We start from the raw sequence: 19,887 nt of genomic DNA on the forward strand, positions 1-19,887 counted from the left end.
AAAAAAAAAAAACCCAACTAGAAACCCTGTCTAATAAAACCAAAATAAATTAAGATAACTAAAACGGAAGGGTGGCAAAGATGAGGAAGAAGAGAAAGAGAAAACTTCTATCTCAGAAGAACTGATAAGGAGCTGCGGGGTAGACACCGTGAAGCCCCTAAGGCACAGCACTGCCCTCAGCTGACAGACCTCCCTCCCCTTCATCCAGACAGAGGCACTTTCCTAAAGGCTGCAGGGGTGCCTCTGCAGGCAGGGGAGTGGGGGAGGGCAGGAGTGGGATGTGTGTGATTCAAACAACTGAACTACAGAGTGAAGAAGGCTCAAAACTCCCATGATCACCTGCTTCACCACCGACCTGATGCAGGGTCAATCCTTGGCCTTGTCAGGGTGAGAAGGAAAAGCACGAGGGCAAAAGTGATGAGGAATGCGAATGAATGCAGAGAAAGAGAAGGTCGTGATGGAGAGGTGGAGAGGGCCAGGCAGGTCGGGAATGCCTTGACAGAGATCACTTAAGGGTGATTACGCTCTTCAGGCAGAGAGGAAAGAGACACCGCAGGAGTGCACAGAAGCCAGAGCGAAAAGCGAAAAGGCTGGGAAAGTCTAGGGACTGAGTGTCACAAACCATGACTGGGAGCTTCAGGGGGACCAAAACTCAAACTGAATACTAGTGTAGGAGTTTGGACTATATTCTGTTTTCTCTATTCCCTTTAATTGCTAAATTCTATATATTACAATTCAATTTTCATGCAAGTATATAATGTACTATGAGCACACTACTCTCAAACCACACTACATTCCCCTTTCATCCCTCGCATTGTCCCCTTGGTTCCCCAGACAGTTTCACTTCCATTTTCATGTGGTCAGTATATTTATGACCTTATGTATCTCTAAAGGATAAGTAGAGAAAAGAGAGAGGCAATAAGACAGTTAACCTTATGAGACGGACTTATATGATTACCCTCAGCAGCATCCATTTTCCTACAAACAATGTAACTTCGGCTTTCACTAAGGCTGAAGAAATTCCACTGCATATCCAAACTACAAGGGGAAAGAAATCACTGAACATCCCTGAGCAAACGCTGTAGGGACTGTATTTCTGACGCATTAAGTAAGTAACAGTATGGAGAGCTACAACGTTTAGAGAGGCCAATGGGTTCAGTGGTTGTTAGAATAATCTCCACTGTGAGATTATGACTGTGAATGGCCATGTGACCTGCGCCTGCCTGGAATCCAGGACCTGGTGAAAACGGAACCACTTTCCAGAAAGGAACCACCTTTATCACTTATTTTGGTCACAAGGCCAACACAGTCCAGGCCCCAGTGAGCAGTGTGCTGGACGTGCTGAATGTCAGACACTGGCCAGCCAGCCCCTGAACGCCTGCTTTTGCTGGAGCTGCCGGACTGCATCCTTTCTGCTACTGCTCTTGAGACTGCCAGGTTTGGAACGGCTAAGGTTTCCCCGTAGAAAGTCTCCTCGAGAGGAAAGGCAACAAACCAGGACCCGGCTTAGAGACAGGAGCAGAAAGCGGATTTTCAGCACCAAGGTTTGGCTGTGCCTAAAAACAATACTATGACCTGGATTTGGTTTGTTTGTTTGTTTGTTTATTTTTTTAAGAAACTATAAACCTTTATCTGGAAATGTAAAAAAAAAAATTAAGGAAATACCAGGGAAGACTTGAAGACTTTACAGAAACTGGAGCCTGCTTGGATAAGGGACATGGAGAAGAAGGAAGTATCCAATTTTACTGGGAGGTTCCGGCTTAATTGACTACATTGAAAATGCTAGGGCTGAGGACAAAGAAAGGGAAGGTTTGGTGCACTGTGTGTTCAGAGTCACTAAAGTACACCTTACTATCTAGTTCTGCTCTGGTGTGGGCCACTGTGCAGTCATGTGAGCACTGGGCAGAGCAGACGGAACAGCTCAACCAGTGATGGAAGGGCTGATTTTAGCTCACAGCTCCAGAGACAACTCCCAAACAACCGGCACTTAAGCTTTAGGGGAAGATAAGCACTGCAGTGTCTGCAATGAGGTAGTTGAGGCACGTGGAAAACAGTAGAGGACCTATTATGTAAGTGTACTTCCAGGGTGAAGTTAAGAGCTAAGTCAACACCCCAATCTCCCATCTGCTCAACCTAGCTAGGGGAGCCATGGAAATCGGGAGAAAACGTTACACTGCTGCAGGTAATAACTGTGGACAACACACTAGCACATGGAAACTGGAGGCTGGACGAGGAGCACAACCCTTGTACTCTGGTGTGTACCACACTCATTATTTTACTTAAGTCTTATGATTTTCCAGCAGGGAAGAGCATTGCCTCACACAGGCAGGGCTTAGTAAAATGGCCAAGTCAAGCACATAAGCTAGGATTCTGCTGAAGCTTTGGATATGAGAAATGAAAAGAGAAATCCGAAATTTCATGGTGAGGCTGTGGCTTGGTTGACTGAGTAGAAAATGCTATTAACTGAGATAAGAACAAGGGGAAGCTTTCGGTGGGTTGAAATTATGCACATTTCACTACCAAGTGCTCTCACCGGGAAACTGTATGTCCTTCATGCTTAAACAGCTGCCATCTCGTCGAGATGACTTTCTGAACTGTGTGTTGTAGTAACCATGAAAAGGTTATGTTTGCAGGGGCTCAGCCACAATGCCTCAATTCTCACACGAGGCATGTATGTACCAGTGTCTATCTGGAACTAAGGGGACCATCAGTACTATGAAGCTTCACTGAAAACACATTCTGAACTAATCAGCCACCAAGAGAGAGTAGCCTTACAAGGACAGTTTGAGTGAGTGACTGTGGGGCACGGGGCGGAGGGGGGTGGGGTTCCCACTGCTGAAACTGTTTAAAGTATTCTAGTTAAGAAGTTAGAAAAGTAATTGACAGAAAAAAAATATACCTGCAAAAGAATTGTCCTGCTCACCTGAACGACAGGCACAGGGTGGCAGAAATTAACATTACTGTGCACATTTGTCACCTTATCCTGTCGGGTAGCAGCCGAGTGTAGATAGTAAAAGTAACTGGGCGTGAGTCTCAGTTCTACCAGAGATCCATGCATAACACAGCAAGTTACGTATCCAGTCTGTCACTGTGCCCGCTTCCTCCTCTGGGAAGTGATGTTACAGCAGGTACCTCACACAACTGTCAGGACATTAAATACACTAACATCCGCAATGCTGTCAAGACCGTGCCTGGCAGAGAACAAATAAGTAATGAAGAACTAATGCAGCTCCAGCTAAACGGGAGAGAAAAACCACACTTAACATAGCTGACCCAGCCTGCTCCACATGAAATAGCACAGGAAAATCAAAATAACCCTAACGCTTGCTTAGCAGCTACAAGGTATCTTTAACAGAAAACACTTCACAGACATCTGGAGGAAGAATACATAGCCAAATATACAAAAGCAGAAACTAAAATGCTAAAAAGGGAAGTAAAATCAGTTTCATTTAGTAGAGACCATTCATAGACCTCAGGCAAAAACTCCAGTTCAACCACTTTGTACTCAAGAAAGTACACCAAGGCAGGGGTATCTTCACTCAAGCAGTTTTCAATTCTACACGGAGAATATTTTGAGGAAAATTATTTTGCTTCTAGTCTTTGGCCTTCATCTGCTCTGGAGATCATCACTGTATCTGAATCTATTTCCAAGTGTCAAGAAAGACTCCCTTCTGCCATTATTTCTGTTGTGTATCTGCTCCAGCATCCTCTTTATAAGTTAAGACTTGCTTCTGTTGTTCTCGTGATGCCGGGGATGGAACTCTGGGCTGCCTGCATGCTTGTCAAGTGCTCTACCCATGAATTACACTCCCAAACCTAAGACCAGATGTTAATAAAGCAAATCCCCAATAGAAGACACATCTCTAAAGTCCAAATGATCATAGCACTAAAGTAGCTTTTTAATCCTAATTTGGGCTGGTGAAACAGCTCTCTGTGTAAAGCTGTTTGCCATCAAGCCTGACAACCTGATTCTAGTCTCAGCATCTGCATGGTGGATGGAGAGAACCACCTCCTCCAAGATGTCCTCTAATCTCCACATGTGCACACACGTACGTGCACACACACACATACAAATATGTAACTGTTTAAATTAAAAAAGAAAATAAAATCTTAAATGCCCTTATTTCTAGAAGCTAAGACTTTCTGATAATTCCACATAAACTTAAACTTGCATTGTGTGGAAGAAGCGAAGGGGCTGAAGATGAGAAGTAAATGACAGAGGTCCTTTCAGGGCAGCGGGGATCTGGCTGACAAAGGACACAATTTCTATCCCTTCAACAAGCCCACACCCAGTGCAATCAGTGGCTTTGCACACACAGGCCCTCCTCTCCTCCTAACCCACAGTTGTCCCTTCTTAACCTTGCTGGGTCAATTATAACCTAAAACCTTAGCTCCCAGAAATGCTTACATTACCCTCATAATATCAATCTGGATTGTCACCACAAGTTTTAAGGCAGGGCACCAACCTTGTCCCCTGCTATAGAGTCTGGCCTATAAAATCTCACTACAGCACCTCAGTCCTTTCTCCCAGACTCTGAATACCCGCGTCTCCTTCAGCAGTCTTGGATCTTGGCTTCTCTGTCTTCTATTCCCGGCCCTGAACGAATCATACCCATCCTCGCTCACCGTCCCTAAACTCTCCTCCCTCGTCCTCACACATGCCCGCCAGTTCCTCCTCTTAGAAATTCTTCCCAAACAAGTCACTCGCAGCAGTCGCTCTCAGGTCTGCCGCGCCCCGCACTGCGTGTCATCCCAGCCCTGCCAAGTCTCCCAAAGCTCGCGGCGCGCGCACCCAGCAGCCCCGACTGCCAGCCGCTCCCAGCCCACCTGCTCTCCTCCGGCAGGCGCTCCCTGCCGCCGCCAAGATCCATTCGCGCGCCCTCCGGACGCATCCGGGACTGCAAGGCCGCCTCCGGGCTGAAGAGAGGCTCCCGGCCGCTTCGGTCACCAGGGCGCACGGAGCACTCTCAGGACAGGGAGGGCACCACGGTTGGTGGGCTCGGAACCATGCACTACACCCTGGCGGCGTCAGCGCCAAGGACTGCTGCCTCAGCTGCCTTTCTACCCTTGCCACCCCCACTTCCGGCCCCAAGAACTACAATTCCCAACAAGCCCTTCGAAGATTGGCCACTCCCGGCATGCACTGCCCTACCCAATCCCAGGCTGAGCTAATTTGGGCGCACAGGTTTTAGCTGCGCGTGCTAGGCTAGTTTAACCAGGCAGAGTACCAGGTTGAAAACTCCAGCTAACCACGGTCAGGAATCTGAAGGTGTACTCTTGTCACACTTTATCCTGGAAATCTGACTCTATCGGAGGTTAAGATAGACAAGGAAGCTGATATAATCAAAATCCGATAAACTTCACTTCAGTCCATCACCAATAGTGATTTAATTTTAACACCTACACTTCTGCCCATCGTGATTTAACATCTATTGGTGTTGGGGGACCCAAGTCTTTAATCAAGAGGTCACAAACTGAAACGCAAAGGAACAGTACAAAGGCTAGCCTTTGTGGGAAGGTCTTCAGCAGGAGTGATGTCAGGGTACAGGCTTCTGCTTGTTTGTAAACATTTTTAAATGTGTATGAGTGTGCCTGGGTGTATGTGTGTGCATCACGTGCATGTAGGTGCCCGTGAAGGCACCTGCCTAGACAGGGACCCCAACTGGGAACCGGGTCCTCTGCAAGAACACATCGTTCTCAACAGCTGAACCAATTCTCCACCTTGTTTTGGTTTTGTAGCAGAGGCTGGCCTTGAATTCAGGATCCTCATACCCCAAGTGCAGATACTATAAGCATACACCATCAAGGCTAGACACAGCAGTTTCTAGGGTATGAGTTAACGGGGATGAAAGGAGAGGTGGGAAAGATAGACTAAATGGCTCTGACAGATACTAAGACGATACGATGTTTTGGAAACTACTGCTTCATAGTAATCAAAATTGGGGGAAGGCAAGATGGTTCAGTAAGTAAAGATGCTTGCTACCAAGCCTGACAACTAGAGTTCCAGGCTTAGACCCCCATGTTGGAAGGAGAGAACCAACTCCTGAAATCATCCTCTGTCCTCCACATAAGCGTTTGTGTAAACACACACACACACACACACACACTAAGTAAAATGTAACATAAAAGAAGTTTTAAAGCCAAGAATATTGTGGAGACAGAATATTGTGGAGATGTGGGCATTCTCATGCAAGCAGAACAGTTTATGAAATGACATTTTGAAGAGCAGGAATCTTAACCATAAAACAGTGAGTTTTATCAAGTATGTACAAATGAGGAAATCTGGTCAAATCTGTTTACAAGGCTAAGTCTGATGATGTGGAAGGGGATGGAGCGGTCCCACATTAGAGGTAGAAGGAAAGTAGATAGAGGGGTTAGAAGTGCCAGGATGAGTCAGTGGGTGCTGGCGCAGAGTGAAAGGAGCCAGTTACAAGAGAAGAGCAGAAATCTGAACTGGGACGGTTCAGCCTTTTTCCAAGAAGGGAGTCTACCCTTAGCTGTAACTAAATGTTGACAAATGGACATTGGGACCTCTGGCTGCCAGGTACTAGAGTTTTTTTTTCCCAAAACAAGACAGGATCTGCCCTTTAAGGTAGAGTTAACTACATTTCTAAATATAGGCAGAATAATGTTCAGACCAAGGAAAGCTTTTCTCTAGGCTGAAGGGGGCCCTTTGGTTGCTAATTTACAATCCCAGACCTAAGCAAGAGCAGAGGGTAGAAGAATAAGGAGGTTAAGATTACACTAAGATTCCGACAATATTAAGGTAAGAATCAGCATTATGTTATATCCACCCCTTCACAAAATAAGAGGGTAGAGAAGAGAACAAGGACAACTCCATTAAAACTAAGGACGGTTAAAAAAAAAAATACAGCTTCTAAGGCTTCTCTAATTTGGGCTGGGGATGTAGCTCATTTGGTAGGCTGTTGCTGATATTTGATCACACTGTAACACACAGATTGTGTTATTTACTAAAAAAAACCCTTTAAAATAAGAGCTTTCTGCTTAACTACTGTAAACAGGGTTAAATAAAGTCAACCACAGGTCGAGAGGCTGAGCCGGTAGCCTGGCAGTGGTGGCGAAGGCCTTTAATCCCAGTATGGGAGGCAGAAGCAGGCGGTTCTTTATGAGTTCGAGACCAGGCCTGGTCTACAGAGGCAGAGCCAGCAACTAGTTGGCAGGAAGTGAACATAGGATTATTAAGAAAAAACCATAGAGAGTAAAGGGGAATTAGAAGCATGGATAGAGAGAGGCAGAGAAAGTAGAAGGGAGGGACATTCAGTTGGAGGGTCTAGTTGAGACAGTGTAGGAGAAAGGTTTCTGGGATGTCCCTGAGGAGGAAGATCAACTGGGTGCTTTCTCTGCTTCTCTGAGCTAGCAGGCCTTCACCCCAGCATTTGGCTGTTTTATTGGTAAAAATCTAATGATTGAAGGGAATTTTTTTGTTTTGTTTTATTTGGTTTGGTTTTGGTTTTTTGAGACAAGGCTTCTCTGTGTAACAGCTCTGGCTGTCTTGGAACTAACTAGCTCTGTAGACCAGACTGAGATTTTGTTGAAAACAACAGTAGCCTCCAAGGTTCAACCCCCCAGCACCACGATGAGACAGTGGAGTATATCTGTAAATCTCAGCACTCGGGAGGCAGAGCATCCCAAGTTCGACTGCATCCTTGACTACATACAGAGTTTAAGGCTGCCCTAGTGCTTGACAGGAGATCCTGTTCAAAAGAAAGACCAGTTTCAATCAAGAAAAGACAAAATCCAAGCTAGGTGTGGTATCAGATGCCTGTAATTCCATCAGTCAAGACACTGAAGTGGAAGGATTGTTATCTGAGCAACAGAGTAAGGTCCTGTTTCTAAATAAATAAATAAATGTTAAAATAAAAAACACTTGACAAAGTATTTCAAACTAAATACAATAACCTATTTTTTTTTTTTTTTAAAGATAATACAAAATGGCTAGATTCAGGGCTGGAGAGATGGTTCAGAGGTTGGGAGCACATGCTGCTCTTTCAGAGGACCTGAGGAAAGGACAAACGTCTGGCAGGCTTTGCCCTTTTCCCCCATCCCCTTTAGATTACATTCCTAAAGCCAGCCACCAAGGTCTGTTTTCTTATTTGGCCACTCCTTCTCCCGAGGCTGTCTACCAAGGTTCAGCTATAAAAGTATTAAACTCCAGCAATCAAAATCCCTCTTGGCTGCACTAATTAACAGTCCAGCTAAAATGAATAACATCCTAACAGGGGGTTTCCCCTTTTACCTTTATAAACCACAATTTGCCTATGGCCACATCTGTTTCCTCTCTGTCCAGAGACAGTCTTTTGTCATCATCCAGCCTCTGGAACAAATATCCCTTCCTCTTTTCCTTGTTCTCTTCTTCTCCCTCATCCTCTATCTCCTTTCTTTGACTCTTACTCCCTATTCCTTGGCCCTTTGGGGCAAAAATATCTCCTTTGTGTTGAAAACTTGGTGTCTTGAGTTGAGCTTCCCTGAGTTTGATTCCCATCACCCATATCAGATGATTTACAACTACCTATAATTCCAGCTCAGCGACCATCCAACTTCCTCTTGTGACCTCTGCAGGCACTACATTCACACAGACAGACAGACAGACACACAGACACACACACACATTTGCTGTAAAATAATCCTCTTGTACACTGTAAGGATTTGTCACTCAAATTAGTCTCATAAAGGCTGATTGGCCAGTAGCCAGGCAGAAAGTATAGGCAGGGCTACCAAACTAAGAATGATGGGAGGAAGAAGGGCAGAGTCAGGAGTCACCCACCAGATGCAGATGAAGCAGGAGACAAATGTGCCATACTAATAAAGGTGGAAGAGGATAAATAAGGAATATTGTCAACTAAAATGTAAGAGTTAGCTAGTAACAAGCCTGGGCTATCAGCTGAGCATTTATAATTCATACTCAGCCTCTGAGTCAGTCATTTGTGACCAGGCGGCTGGGACAGAAGACGTCCGCTTACACATAGATGCTGTGGAATAATCCTTTGTACACTGTGAAGATGGTTTGCTCTCATTGGTTTAATAAAGAGCCAACTGGCCAATAGCTAGGCAGAAAGAGGTTAGGTAGGAAAGCCAGACAAAGAATTCTGGGAAAAAAGAGGGCGGAGTCACCAACCAGATGCAGAGTGCTGATAGAAGGCACCACCACATGATAGAGCATAGATAAGAAATGTGGGTTAATTTAAGCTGAAAGAGCTAGTCAGTAACAAACCTAAGCTATCACCTGAGCATTTATAATTAATAATAAATCTCTGTGTGGTTATTGGAGAGCCAGGGGTCCTGATGAAAAACTCCGCCTACATAGATACACATAATTAAAAAAATAAAAGAAATACAAATCCATCTATCTTTTTTTTTTTTTTGGTCTGTCTGTTTGTTTGTTTTGAGACAAGGTTTCTCTGTAGCACTGGTTCCTGTTCTGGAACTAGCTCTTGTAGACCAGGCTGGCCTCGAACTCACAGAGATCCACCTGCCTCTGCCTCCTGGGTGCTGGGATTAAAGGCATGCATCACTACTGCCCAGCCATCTACCTTGTTAATATAATTTTAAAATAATCATTTGATTATCTCACTTGATATAGCAAAAAGTATTAAATAGAGTTCAACATTCAAAATTAAAACTCAACAAACTAGGCACAGATGGGAGCTTGTTCATCCTAATAACATCTTTTTAAAATGTGGTACATAACAAAAAGCATCTTTAAAAAAATCTGCCCTAGTTAAGGAATACTTGGGACAGTGAGATAACTCAGCAAATAAAGGTGCTTGCCACCAAGCCTGAGCTAGGTTTGATCTCCAGGACCTCATGGTTGAAAGAGAACCAACTCCTACAAACTGCTCTCTGACCTCAACAAACACATAGGCATTAAAATACATAAAAATGTAAAAGAGAGAGAGAAGAGAAGCCCTTACCCCCCAGTTGGAATGTTTTCCCTCTGAAGTTGAGAACAAGATAAGGACATTCAGTTGAGCTACTAATTAAAGCATGGTACCAGAATCCCTGGTGCAATATGGACAACAAGTAAAAATACAGGTTGGAAACAATTATACTAAGTAAAATTTTTTTTTTTTTAAAATATGATATGAGCTCATTTGTATAAAAAGCTAAAAACTGTAAACTTACCAACAATGACTAAAGCCACATTAGTTAACCCTTGGGTAGCAGGTGAGGAGAAGAATACAAAAGAGCACAAGATAACCTTTACAAGTGATTGATATATTTATCATTATATGGTGATATTTTCATAGGTATCTGTCTGTGCACCTCTATAAACTGTATACTTTAGATGAATGTCTTTTCCTGGCTATCAGCTATATCTCAACAAAATCGAGGGAAAAGGAAACCTAAAAAGTGCACTAAACAAAAAAGTGAAGGGGGAAAGTGTGAGAAAGTTGTGAGGATTGTGAGCTGAGCTACACGGTACCAAGCTCAGCTGGCACTGAGAGCAGTACCAGCAAGAGGACTGGAGCTCTCTCTCTCCTGCACTCCCCTAAAGAGTCAGGCATCCTAGCACTGGAAAGCAGGGGGATTCCTGGGGCTTCTGGCCAGCCAGCTTTGCAAAATTGGTGCATCCAGGGTCCCAGTTAAGAGTCTGTGACTCAACCAGGAAGGGGGGGGGGGGAGAATGATACCGACATAGTGTACTCAGGTATGAAATTCTCAAATTAAAACAACAATAAAACCAAGTTGGACAGCTCCCGAGGAAGTACACCAGAGGCTGATTTCTGGACACCAGAGCACCTGTGCACATATGCACACAAGGGATTGTAGAAACCCTCTGGGAGCTCAGAAAATACAGTTTGCTCTGCAAGCTGAACAAAAGGAAGACATTCATATCATTTACTGTTTATCTTCTGAGCCTATTACAATGTCTGGCACTCAAACCCTACCCATATATGTGTGCACACACACTTATACCCCACACACTAAACACACAATACGTATAATATATAATCTTAAATACTACACCAGATACGAATGGTAAAATTAATGTTTGTCCAAAACATGTGACATATGTTGTTGCTCATCTGAAATCCACATTTAATTGCCCCTCTGTTTTCCTGGCCATAGTAGGCACTGTCCTGTCTACACTGTATGAAATCAAGCCACTACAAAGGGTGGCTGCTTGAATTCTATTTCTTTTTTTTTTTAAAGATTTATTTATTTGTTATGTATACAACTTTCTGCCTCCATTAACACCCAGAGGAGGGCGCCAGATCTCATTACAGATGGTTTGTAGCCACCATGTGGTTGCTGGGAATTGAACTCAGGACCTCTGGAAGAGCAGACAGTGCTCTCTTAACCACTGAGCCACCTCTCCAGCCCCCTTGAATTCTATTTCTTTTGACTTGGATTCGGAACTGGTTCCAATTCAGGCCAAGTTAGAAGCCACATCCACAACAGTGCCTCATTCATACACATATTCAAAACCTCTTGCTCTGCAGGTTGTGTGAAGGTAAGAGCTACATTCAAATGGTTTACGGCTTCTTTCCCGAGCCTATTACAACACCTGGGACACAGTGAACATATGATTAACTGAATAGCTAACGCTCGTGCTCTGAGAAAATGCACCACAGTTGACCTTTTAACTCCAGCCTTTGCACCTGGCCAATAAACACCTCTGTCAGCTGTGCGTGCTTGAGTGCTTACAAGTGTGCTTGTGTGCTTGTGTGTGTGTGCGTATCTGTGTGTGCGGTAGTGACAGGGGAGGCACTGAACCAGGAGCAATGACACGCTGGTCACATCCATAGTCAGCAAGCTCAGCTAGCTCACAGAGTGGTGCTGCCCACATCTGGTGCTGGCCTTCTATCTCAATTAACTCAGTTGAGAAACTTCCTCATAGACATGCCTAAAGGTTTGTCTCCTAGGAGACTATCACATAGCCAGGACTAAGATATTGATATCTAATATTCTATTTATAACTTTTTATTATTTCTTTTCAATATGAACTCTCAAAATAATGTAAAATTCAGAATGTAAAGTCATGACTATAATCCTGGAAATACAATTTATTTTCTTTGGGCTTTTGTTTTAAGTTTTTGGAGACAGGTTTTTCTCTGTGTGGCTGTCCTGAAACTCACTCTGTAGACCAGACTGGCCTCAAATTCACAGAGATCTGCCTGCCTCTGCCTCCTGAGTGCTGGGATTAAAGGTGTGCGCCACCACCAACCATTCAGCAGAATTTCTTACTATGACACGAGGGAGGCAGAATGGAGATTCCGAGAGTTTAAATATTTATCTTAAGGAACAGAGCTTATGGGAATCAAATTCATATCTGTGACTCCAAAGTCAGTTTGACTATACCATCTAATTGATTTTGGATTGATTACTTCTAAATCTAGTCTTTATGGTAATGTTTGTATCAGCAGAACACTTCTCTGATCACAATTTCATATTTAAACTCTAATTGCTACACAAGTATAAAGTTAGATTCCTTCACAAAAATAGTAGCAAATATTAATGAATATGTGCAGCACGTGGAAACACTGCTGCCCTCACACTCTGGTGTTTCGAGGGTTTATAACATAAGCGCTAGGAAAAGCAATCTGCCAGTTCCTTAAAAAGCTGAAGTGCAGCCGGGCGGTGGTGGCGCATGCCTTTAATCCCAGCACTGGGGGGGGGGGGCAGAGGCAGGCGGATCTCTGTGAGTTCGAGGCCAGCCTGGTCTACAAGAGCTAGTTCCAGGAACCAAAAAGCTACAGAGAAACCCTGTCTCGGAAAAAAAAAAAAAAAGCTGAAGTGCACAAGGCAGTGGTGGCGCACGCCTTTAGTCCCAGCACTCACAAGGCAGAGGCAGGCGGATCTCTGTGACCTCGGGGCCAGCCTGGTCTACAGAATGAGTTCCAGGACAGCCAGGGCTACATAGAGAAACCCTGTCTTGAAAAACCAAAAGAAAAAAGACTTGAAGTGTTATCATATGATCTAGCAATCTATATCTAGCATATGACTAAGAAATGAGAACTTATGCCCACACAAACCTCATGTAGGAATGTTCATAGCATGCTATTTATAATAACCAGAAAGTGAAAATAGCCCAGCTGTCCATTGGAGGTACGGAATGGAATACTATTCAAGCATTAAAAGGAGTGAGGCTTGGATTCCTTGTTAAAAAAAAAAAAAAACCAATCTAGAAAACCTTGTTCAGTGAAAGAAGGAAACAAAAGATCATATATTACATGATGATCCCATTTACAAGATGTGTCCAGACTGCCATTTTTGTTCTCTTTTGTGTGTGACCTGTCTACTGACATAATAGTCCCACAATGCTTCATTCTTGTATCTTTAAAAATCTGGAGACTGTGAACCTCGGAGGCTTTAGTCCTTGGGGAAGCTTGAAATTCCAATCGAAACAAGAGGTCATGATTGATGAGACACCGAGGGGCAGTCTAAATACTAAGAGTTGGAATCAGGCTTCAGCTGTGAGAGAAGACTAGGACCAAAGTTAGTACTTATATTAGTGTAGGAAAGTTTTTATACATTGGTGTATTTGTTATCTGTCCTATAAATAGTTAAAATTAAAAAAATCCAAAATCTAAGCATACCCAGTTTATTATAGTAAATGCATGCTACCAAAATCTAAATGCAGTTGCTTTCTTACATAAGATTAGAAACAGGATGGGCAGGTCAGATAGATGGCTCAGTGGCTAACGGTGCTTGCTGCCAAGCCTGACAATTTGAGTTAGATCCCTCCATGGTAAAAGAGAGAACAGACTCCCACAAGTTGTCCTTTGACTTGACACGTGCGCCAGTCACATGTGCTCTCACACACAGACACACAAAAACATACAATATAAAAAGTAAACAGAATATTCAGGGTGGGTATGTAAGTGAACACTCAGCCCTAAGAAGGCAGAGGGCAGGTAGATCTTTGTGAGTAAGAGACCAGCCTCACTTGATTACATAGGGAGTTCCAGGTCAATCAGGGCCACATATGAGACACTGCTGTTAAAAAAAAAAAAAAAAAAAAAGGCCCCATCTACACTCTCTGTAGTTTACTCCTGCAAATGAGTAGAGGGTGCAGAGTTATAACTAATGGCAGAGGGCTAATGCAGAAAGAAATGTCTTGTGCTTAGAAAAATCTCAGAACTGTAAAGAATTGTTTTTCTTTTCTTTCTTGAAATAGGGTTTCTCTGTGTAACCCTGGCTGGCCTTGAACTCAGAACTGCACCTGCCTTTGCTTTCCAAGTGTTGGGATTCAAGGCATACACCATCAGCAGCCAACTCAGAACCGTAAAGAATCTTAAGACAACTTAGAAAAGCGTAAGTACTTTCTTGTTTTGAAGCTGACTAAGGTCTACAGAACTTCATAAGGTACTATAGCCAATGATGGAAAGGAAAGGTAAATGTACTATTAAATAAGTCAGGAACCTTAGTAACATTTTTGTTTGGTCGGTTGGTTTTTGTTTTGTTGTTTTGAGACAGTCTCACTCTGTGGCCCTGATTAGCCTGGAATTCACTAAGATCCACCTGTCTCTGGAGTCCAAAGATCAAAGGCGTGCACCACCAAGCCTCAACCAATCCACATTCTTCTTTGCAATCTAGCTTTCCTAGCTGCTAGCAGTTCAAAGGAAGTGGGGGTTGGAGAGCAGAATAGCAAACTCAAGAACCTATGCCAGAAGCATCAGGCAATTCTACTCAACATACCATTGTTGGATCCTGCGGAGTTCAAACCTTTCACCATTAATTTCTAATACACCTTAATACGCATACGCTATGTTAACTGAGTATATGCAGTTATATTTTTGCCACAGTAAAGAAAACTAACTTGACTTTTGTTGTTTTGGGCCAGGGCCTCTTTTACGTAGCCCTGGATTGTCCTGGAACGCAATAGCTAGATTTGGCAGGCTTCCAACTCACAGAAATTCGCTTGTCTCAGCCTCCAGAGTGCTGGGATTAAAGGCGTTGGACACCACACCTGACCGGACTTGACTTCTGAGAATAAGGAATTGTATTTCTTAAAGTCTTAAAAGAAAATTTTATGTTTCCTCCAGCTAAGACTACTGTGGCTCATCACACACACACACACACACACACACACACACACACACACACACTATGGTTCTTTGCTTTTGGCTGGAATCATAACTTGGGATGGCTTTTGTTTTTAACCATACTTCAAATATAGAAAGCATGAAGCTTTATTTTTAAGATAAATCAATAACTGTCACAATCTTTACTAGAAAAGGCAGATGTGGTATAACTAGGTTTCCGTTGGTAAAGTAAAACAAAAAAGTTAGAAAATACAATACTTATATATTCAACTTGCATGATAAGAGATATTTTAAGTTATGGGAGTCCCAAGCAAAAAAATAGTAAAACGTGTCAAGGCTGTTGAATTTGCAAACCACATGGCACTGTGACATTACTAAATTAAACATAGGCTACTGTGGTTTTTAGATACTTTGGGTTAGCACAAATCTCTGGCTCAGGTCTCTACTAAAGAAATTTTAGGAAGTGGAGAAAATGGTGGCAGAGATTTCTACAAGGAGAACATTTGACGCTAAGCTACATCTGAGATTGTTTTGAGCTGTTGAGGTGGGGGGGGCGGTGAATAACATGCACGCTTCTACGCAAATGCGCTGTGTGAGAAAAGAGGTAAAAAAGGTAGACTATAACGTTTTGTAAATGGAAAACGAGTTATTAAGCAGGAATGCAAACATCAAATTTTCTAATAAAGACGATTCGGGAAAAATATATATTCGTCTCGCAACTCAATTGAACGACAGAAAAATGCAACTAAATAAACAGAAGTACTTACCCTTCCACGGGAAGATGAGATCTTACTAAGGTATATAGTACCGTGCCAAAGATTTATAGAGTACCGACTGAGAGATGGTGCAGATACATTAGCATTTACTTTAATTGTTAAGGTGACACAAGATTGTCACCGCAGCTTTTGCTGGCGGACGAGGGAACTCCGGGGGGTCTGTCGAGCCTCCCGAGACTGCAGTGGAGAGGGGCGTGCCGAGTCTTTTCGCAGCAGGAGGGACCAGGAGAACACGCAAGACCAGGCTGGTGTTTCAAGCTCGGTTCCGGAGACGCTCGGGTCCAGCCGCTGCCACTGGTGCGGAACGTCCAGGCGCTAGGACAGCGGCTCTGCACGGCGCCACAGGCTGCGGTTCTGGAGCGGAGCCCCCGGCCGGCAAGGGCCGCTAGGGGCCAGTTCCGCGTGGGTCGCTCTGGCCCTCGCTTCGTCTCGGTAGCCCCCCTCCCCTCCCGCCGCCGAGGGTGGGCGGGGGAGGACGCAGCCAGCGCGCGTGCGCGCTCCGCGCTGCAGCTAGTCTGCGTGCGTGAGTGGGAGGCGGCGGGCCTGCGACTCCGGCCTTCCCGGCTGACTGCTCCGACGCCGCAGCCCCAGTCATGAACCGGTTCGGCACCCGGTTGGTGGGAGCCACGGCGAACCCGCCGCCGCCGCCGAAAGCCCGCAGCAATGAGAACCTCGACAAAATCGACATGTCCCTGGGTGAGGGGCCGGGGCGGCCGCGTCGCGGTGGGGGAGGGGGCGGGAGTCTCGGTGGGGGAAGGGGCGGTTGGTCGCGGTTGACGGGAGGGTTTGGTCGCGCGTGGGCGGCACCGGTGGGGACCCCCGAGGTGGGGCGGGAGAGACCCCGGCGTGCCCAACCCCCGAGGGGTAGGGAGGGGCCATGGTGAGGACTGGTCGGGCCGCGCGGCCCGCAGGGACGGCGGGTGCTGTCCTTTTCCCACGCGGTACGAGCTCTCTCGGGCCACGGTTTCTCTTAGGCGTGTGCGCACCCCACCGGCCTTTTCCTTTTGAAGGGTCTTAAAAGACGGTTGGGGTTGCGACCGGCTAAAGCCAGCGGCTACAGGAAGGATTTGCCTGGCATGACCGTGCCTAGACGTGCGCCTGGCATGGGCGACTTTCAACCGGCGCCCCCGTGGGAAAGCCGTGGGGGGGGGGGCGGGGACGCGGTCCCGGAACGGGCGCTGTGAGCTTCGTTAAGCCAGGACCGTATTGCTGTGTTTGATTAGGTGTTTACTGAAGCATGTTCCCTAGCCGGGTCTCAAAGTTAGCTAGTTGGGGGCGGGGAGGCAGAGATGTACGCAGATTGCTAAAACGTCTAGTAGAACCAGGGGTCCAGCACACAAAAAGGATGCCGTTGATTACGTTAAAAAAAGCATGATGATAGTTTTTTTTATTTTTGTAAAAAAATTCAGATCCAACGCTGAAGCCTTCCATTTGGTCCCAAAGTAATTTCATTTTGTAGAATCAAGTTATGGCCACGGATAAAGTCAGTGCTGCCTGCTTTTTCTTTTCCTGGGTCTTTTCTCCCCACCACCACCCCTTTTTGACTACTGAATTCAGGTGTGACCTTTTCTGAGGATGGTATTTAGGGTAATACTGTGCCTGGAACCATTCTTTTGCTTGCTAATTCTTTTCATTCGGCTTACCTCTTCTGTTAATTTGGAAAGTTTTTGATCAGCAGTTGAGAACTCTTTCTTGGTGTCTAGGGTTGCCTCAAGTCAGAACCTTAGGTTTGAATTAGAAGATTAGGAAGGAGGCATATGTTTGGCATCCATTCTGATGACAGTGCTGATCAGTAATGAACTCCTAAGAAAGTGGGGACAGCTTTTGAGCGAAAGGCGTGAATCCGTATCACAAATGCTGGATGCTTACAGGCTGCTAGGCAGTGGGCTAAATAATACACATTTAATTTCCTGACAACCTCACAAATGTTGTGCTCTTATTGGTAGGTAATCTAGAGCCATACTATTTCGGGGAGACCCTGCTCCTGACACTTCTAACGAAGTGACTAAGGACAAATTACTTGTTTGTGCTTTTTGTCTAAAAAGGTGATGGTGGGGGCAAGAGAGATTGTCCCGTGGTTAGCAGCATATTCTGTTATTACAGTGACCCAAAGTTTGGTTCATAGCACCCACTTTTGCCAACTTGGCTCCCAACTTCCTGTAACTCAGTTCCAGGGATCCCATTCCCTCTTTTGGCATCCATAGACACTGTGCTCATATGCACAAACAATCTCATGCACACCGAATTAAAAATGAAAGTCTAGGAAAGGTGACAGTGATTACCTAGAGATAGTTGATTGTAGCTGTATTCTAATTGTTCTTAATAAAAACCCAAAGTCAGATATAGGGGTGAAAACTAAAGGATCAGAGAAAAAGAGTGGCCAACTACTAGAGTTCTCACCTCTACCAATGCTCAGGCCAAAAGGGTGATCCTTCCTCAGAATGAGTTCTCTGACTGCTCCTCAGACGGACTGCTTCAGACTGCACTGAGCAGTCCCTTACCACCTTATGTTCCTCTCTCCGCCCAGCCATATCACTCCTGTCTCCCTAGTGCTGGGATTATAGACATGGGATCCCAACTGCTGGGATCACCTTTGTGTGAGCTCTGTTTCTGTTTTAGACAGGATTGCCCAGGGTGGCCTTGAACTAAGAGAAATCCATCTGCTTCTGTCTCCTGAGTCTTGGGATTGAAGGTGTGCGCCACCATTGCCTGGCCTCAAGTGGTTTAGCTCTGTGCTCTGATATTCAGGCAAGCTTTATTTGTTAAAACACAAATATCACCACAGTTGGTTCTCTCCTGCCTTTGATTCCAGAGATTAAACTCCAAGTCATCATGCTTTTGCTCACTGAGTCATCTTGTGTTTTTAGTATGTGTATGTATGTGCAGGTACTAGGCATGTGGATGCCAGAAGTTGGCATCTGGTGTCATCTTCAGTCTCTACCTTTATGAGGCAGGGTCTCTAACTGAGCCTGAAGCACATCCATCTGCCTAACCTGACTGGCCAGCATGTATCAGGGGTCCTGTGTCTGCCTCCCTATTACAGGGATTACAGACTTGTGCACAGAGCCCAGCTTTGTATAGGAGAGCTGAGGATCTGAACTCAGGTCCTCATGCCTGTTGGGTAAGCATTTTACTGACTGAGCCACCCCTCTAGCCCCATTTGTGTGTGTTTTGTTTGATAATAAGGACATCAATTAAAGGGGGCTGGTTCTTTTCAGAGTAGAAAAAGAGTGTGGAGAGCTGATCGAGCCGTCTTTTTCTCAGGAGAGGCCATCCTCTCCTCCAGGTGCTTTGCTTTTAGTGAAAATCTTAGAGATGCTGTCTTACCAGGTCTACAAAAATTTAGAATCTGCACCTGGGTGTGATGCAACACACCTGTAATACCAGCAGAGACGTGGCGGTAGGCAGATCTCAGTTTGAGGCCAGCCTAGTCTATATAGTCTAGGCCAGTCATGAATGCATAGTGAGACACACGTCCCTGCCCCCTCCCAAAAAGTATGGTTTTCTTTCTTTTCTTTTTTCCTCCCTCTTTTCCTCCCTCCCTCCTTCCTTTTTTTTTTCTTTTTTGTGGCTCTGCTGGATTGATATGAGAACTTAGAGTATTTACCAAGTTAACTCGTAACTGACATTGACTCAGCTTCTTAATTTAAAAATTAATATTATAGCCCTTTTTTCATAGGATTGTTGTGAGAATAATTGAATGTACTATAATTGTCTCAGACACACACACACACACGTACAATTATGTGTATGTTTTGCCTAAAAATGTCTGTATACCATATGAGTGCCTGGTGCCTGTGGAAACCAGAAGAGGGTATAGGATCCCCTGGAACTTGAGTTGTAGCCGGTTACAAGCTGCTATGTGGTCACCGGGAATTAAACCTGAGTTTTCTAGAAGAGCAGCAAGTGCTCTTAACTGTTGACCCATTCTCTAGCCAAAGAAAAAACTTTTAAGTAGTTCATTGTAGTGCGTCTTTGGTGCGGGAGAATTGTCTGTATTCTGTCAATCATGTTATAAATAAACACTGATTGGCCTGGTAGGAAATATAGTCAGGAAAACCAGATAGGAAGTAGAAATGATGTAATGGGGGGCTGGAGAG

The 19,887-nt window shown here is 44.7% G+C and overlaps 2 protein-coding genes across 6 annotated transcripts in view; one reads left to right on the top strand and one right to left on the bottom strand.

The window, feature by feature from the left end:
• The window catches only part of Rubcn (rubicon autophagy regulator), a 71,361-nt gene extending 55,123 nt beyond the window's left edge, over window positions 1-16,238 (bottom strand). For 3 of the 4 annotated variants that reach the window (XM_050159769.1, XM_050159768.1, XM_050159767.1), the window contains exon 1: window positions 4,828-5,071. In XM_050159769.1, coding sequence (XP_050015726.1) covers window positions 4,828-4,892 — 65 coding nt within the window. In that variant the 5' untranslated portion in view covers window positions 4,893-5,071. Of the gene's footprint in view, window positions 1-4,827; window positions 5,072-15,778 lie in introns of those variants that run through there. The other variant, XM_050159770.1, reaches the window with a different exon arrangement.
• A 9-nt stretch (window positions 16,239-16,247) lies between these two features.
• The window catches only part of Fyttd1 (forty-two-three domain containing 1), a 37,256-nt gene continuing 33,616 nt past the window's right edge, over window positions 16,248-19,887 (top strand). For both annotated transcript variants that reach the window (XM_050159771.1, XM_050159772.1), the window contains exon 1: window positions 16,248-16,483. In XM_050159771.1, coding sequence (XP_050015728.1) covers window positions 16,381-16,483 — 103 coding nt within the window. In that variant the 5' untranslated portion in view covers window positions 16,248-16,380. The remainder of the gene's footprint in view (window positions 16,484-19,887) is intronic.

Source organism: Alexandromys fortis, unplaced genomic scaffold, assembly GCF_014885135.2.
Source record: "Alexandromys fortis isolate MF-2015 unplaced genomic scaffold, M_Fortis_MF-2015_v1.1 scaffold_119, whole genome shotgun sequence".
Taxonomy (NCBI): Eukaryota; Metazoa; Chordata; class Mammalia; order Rodentia; family Cricetidae; genus Alexandromys; species Alexandromys fortis.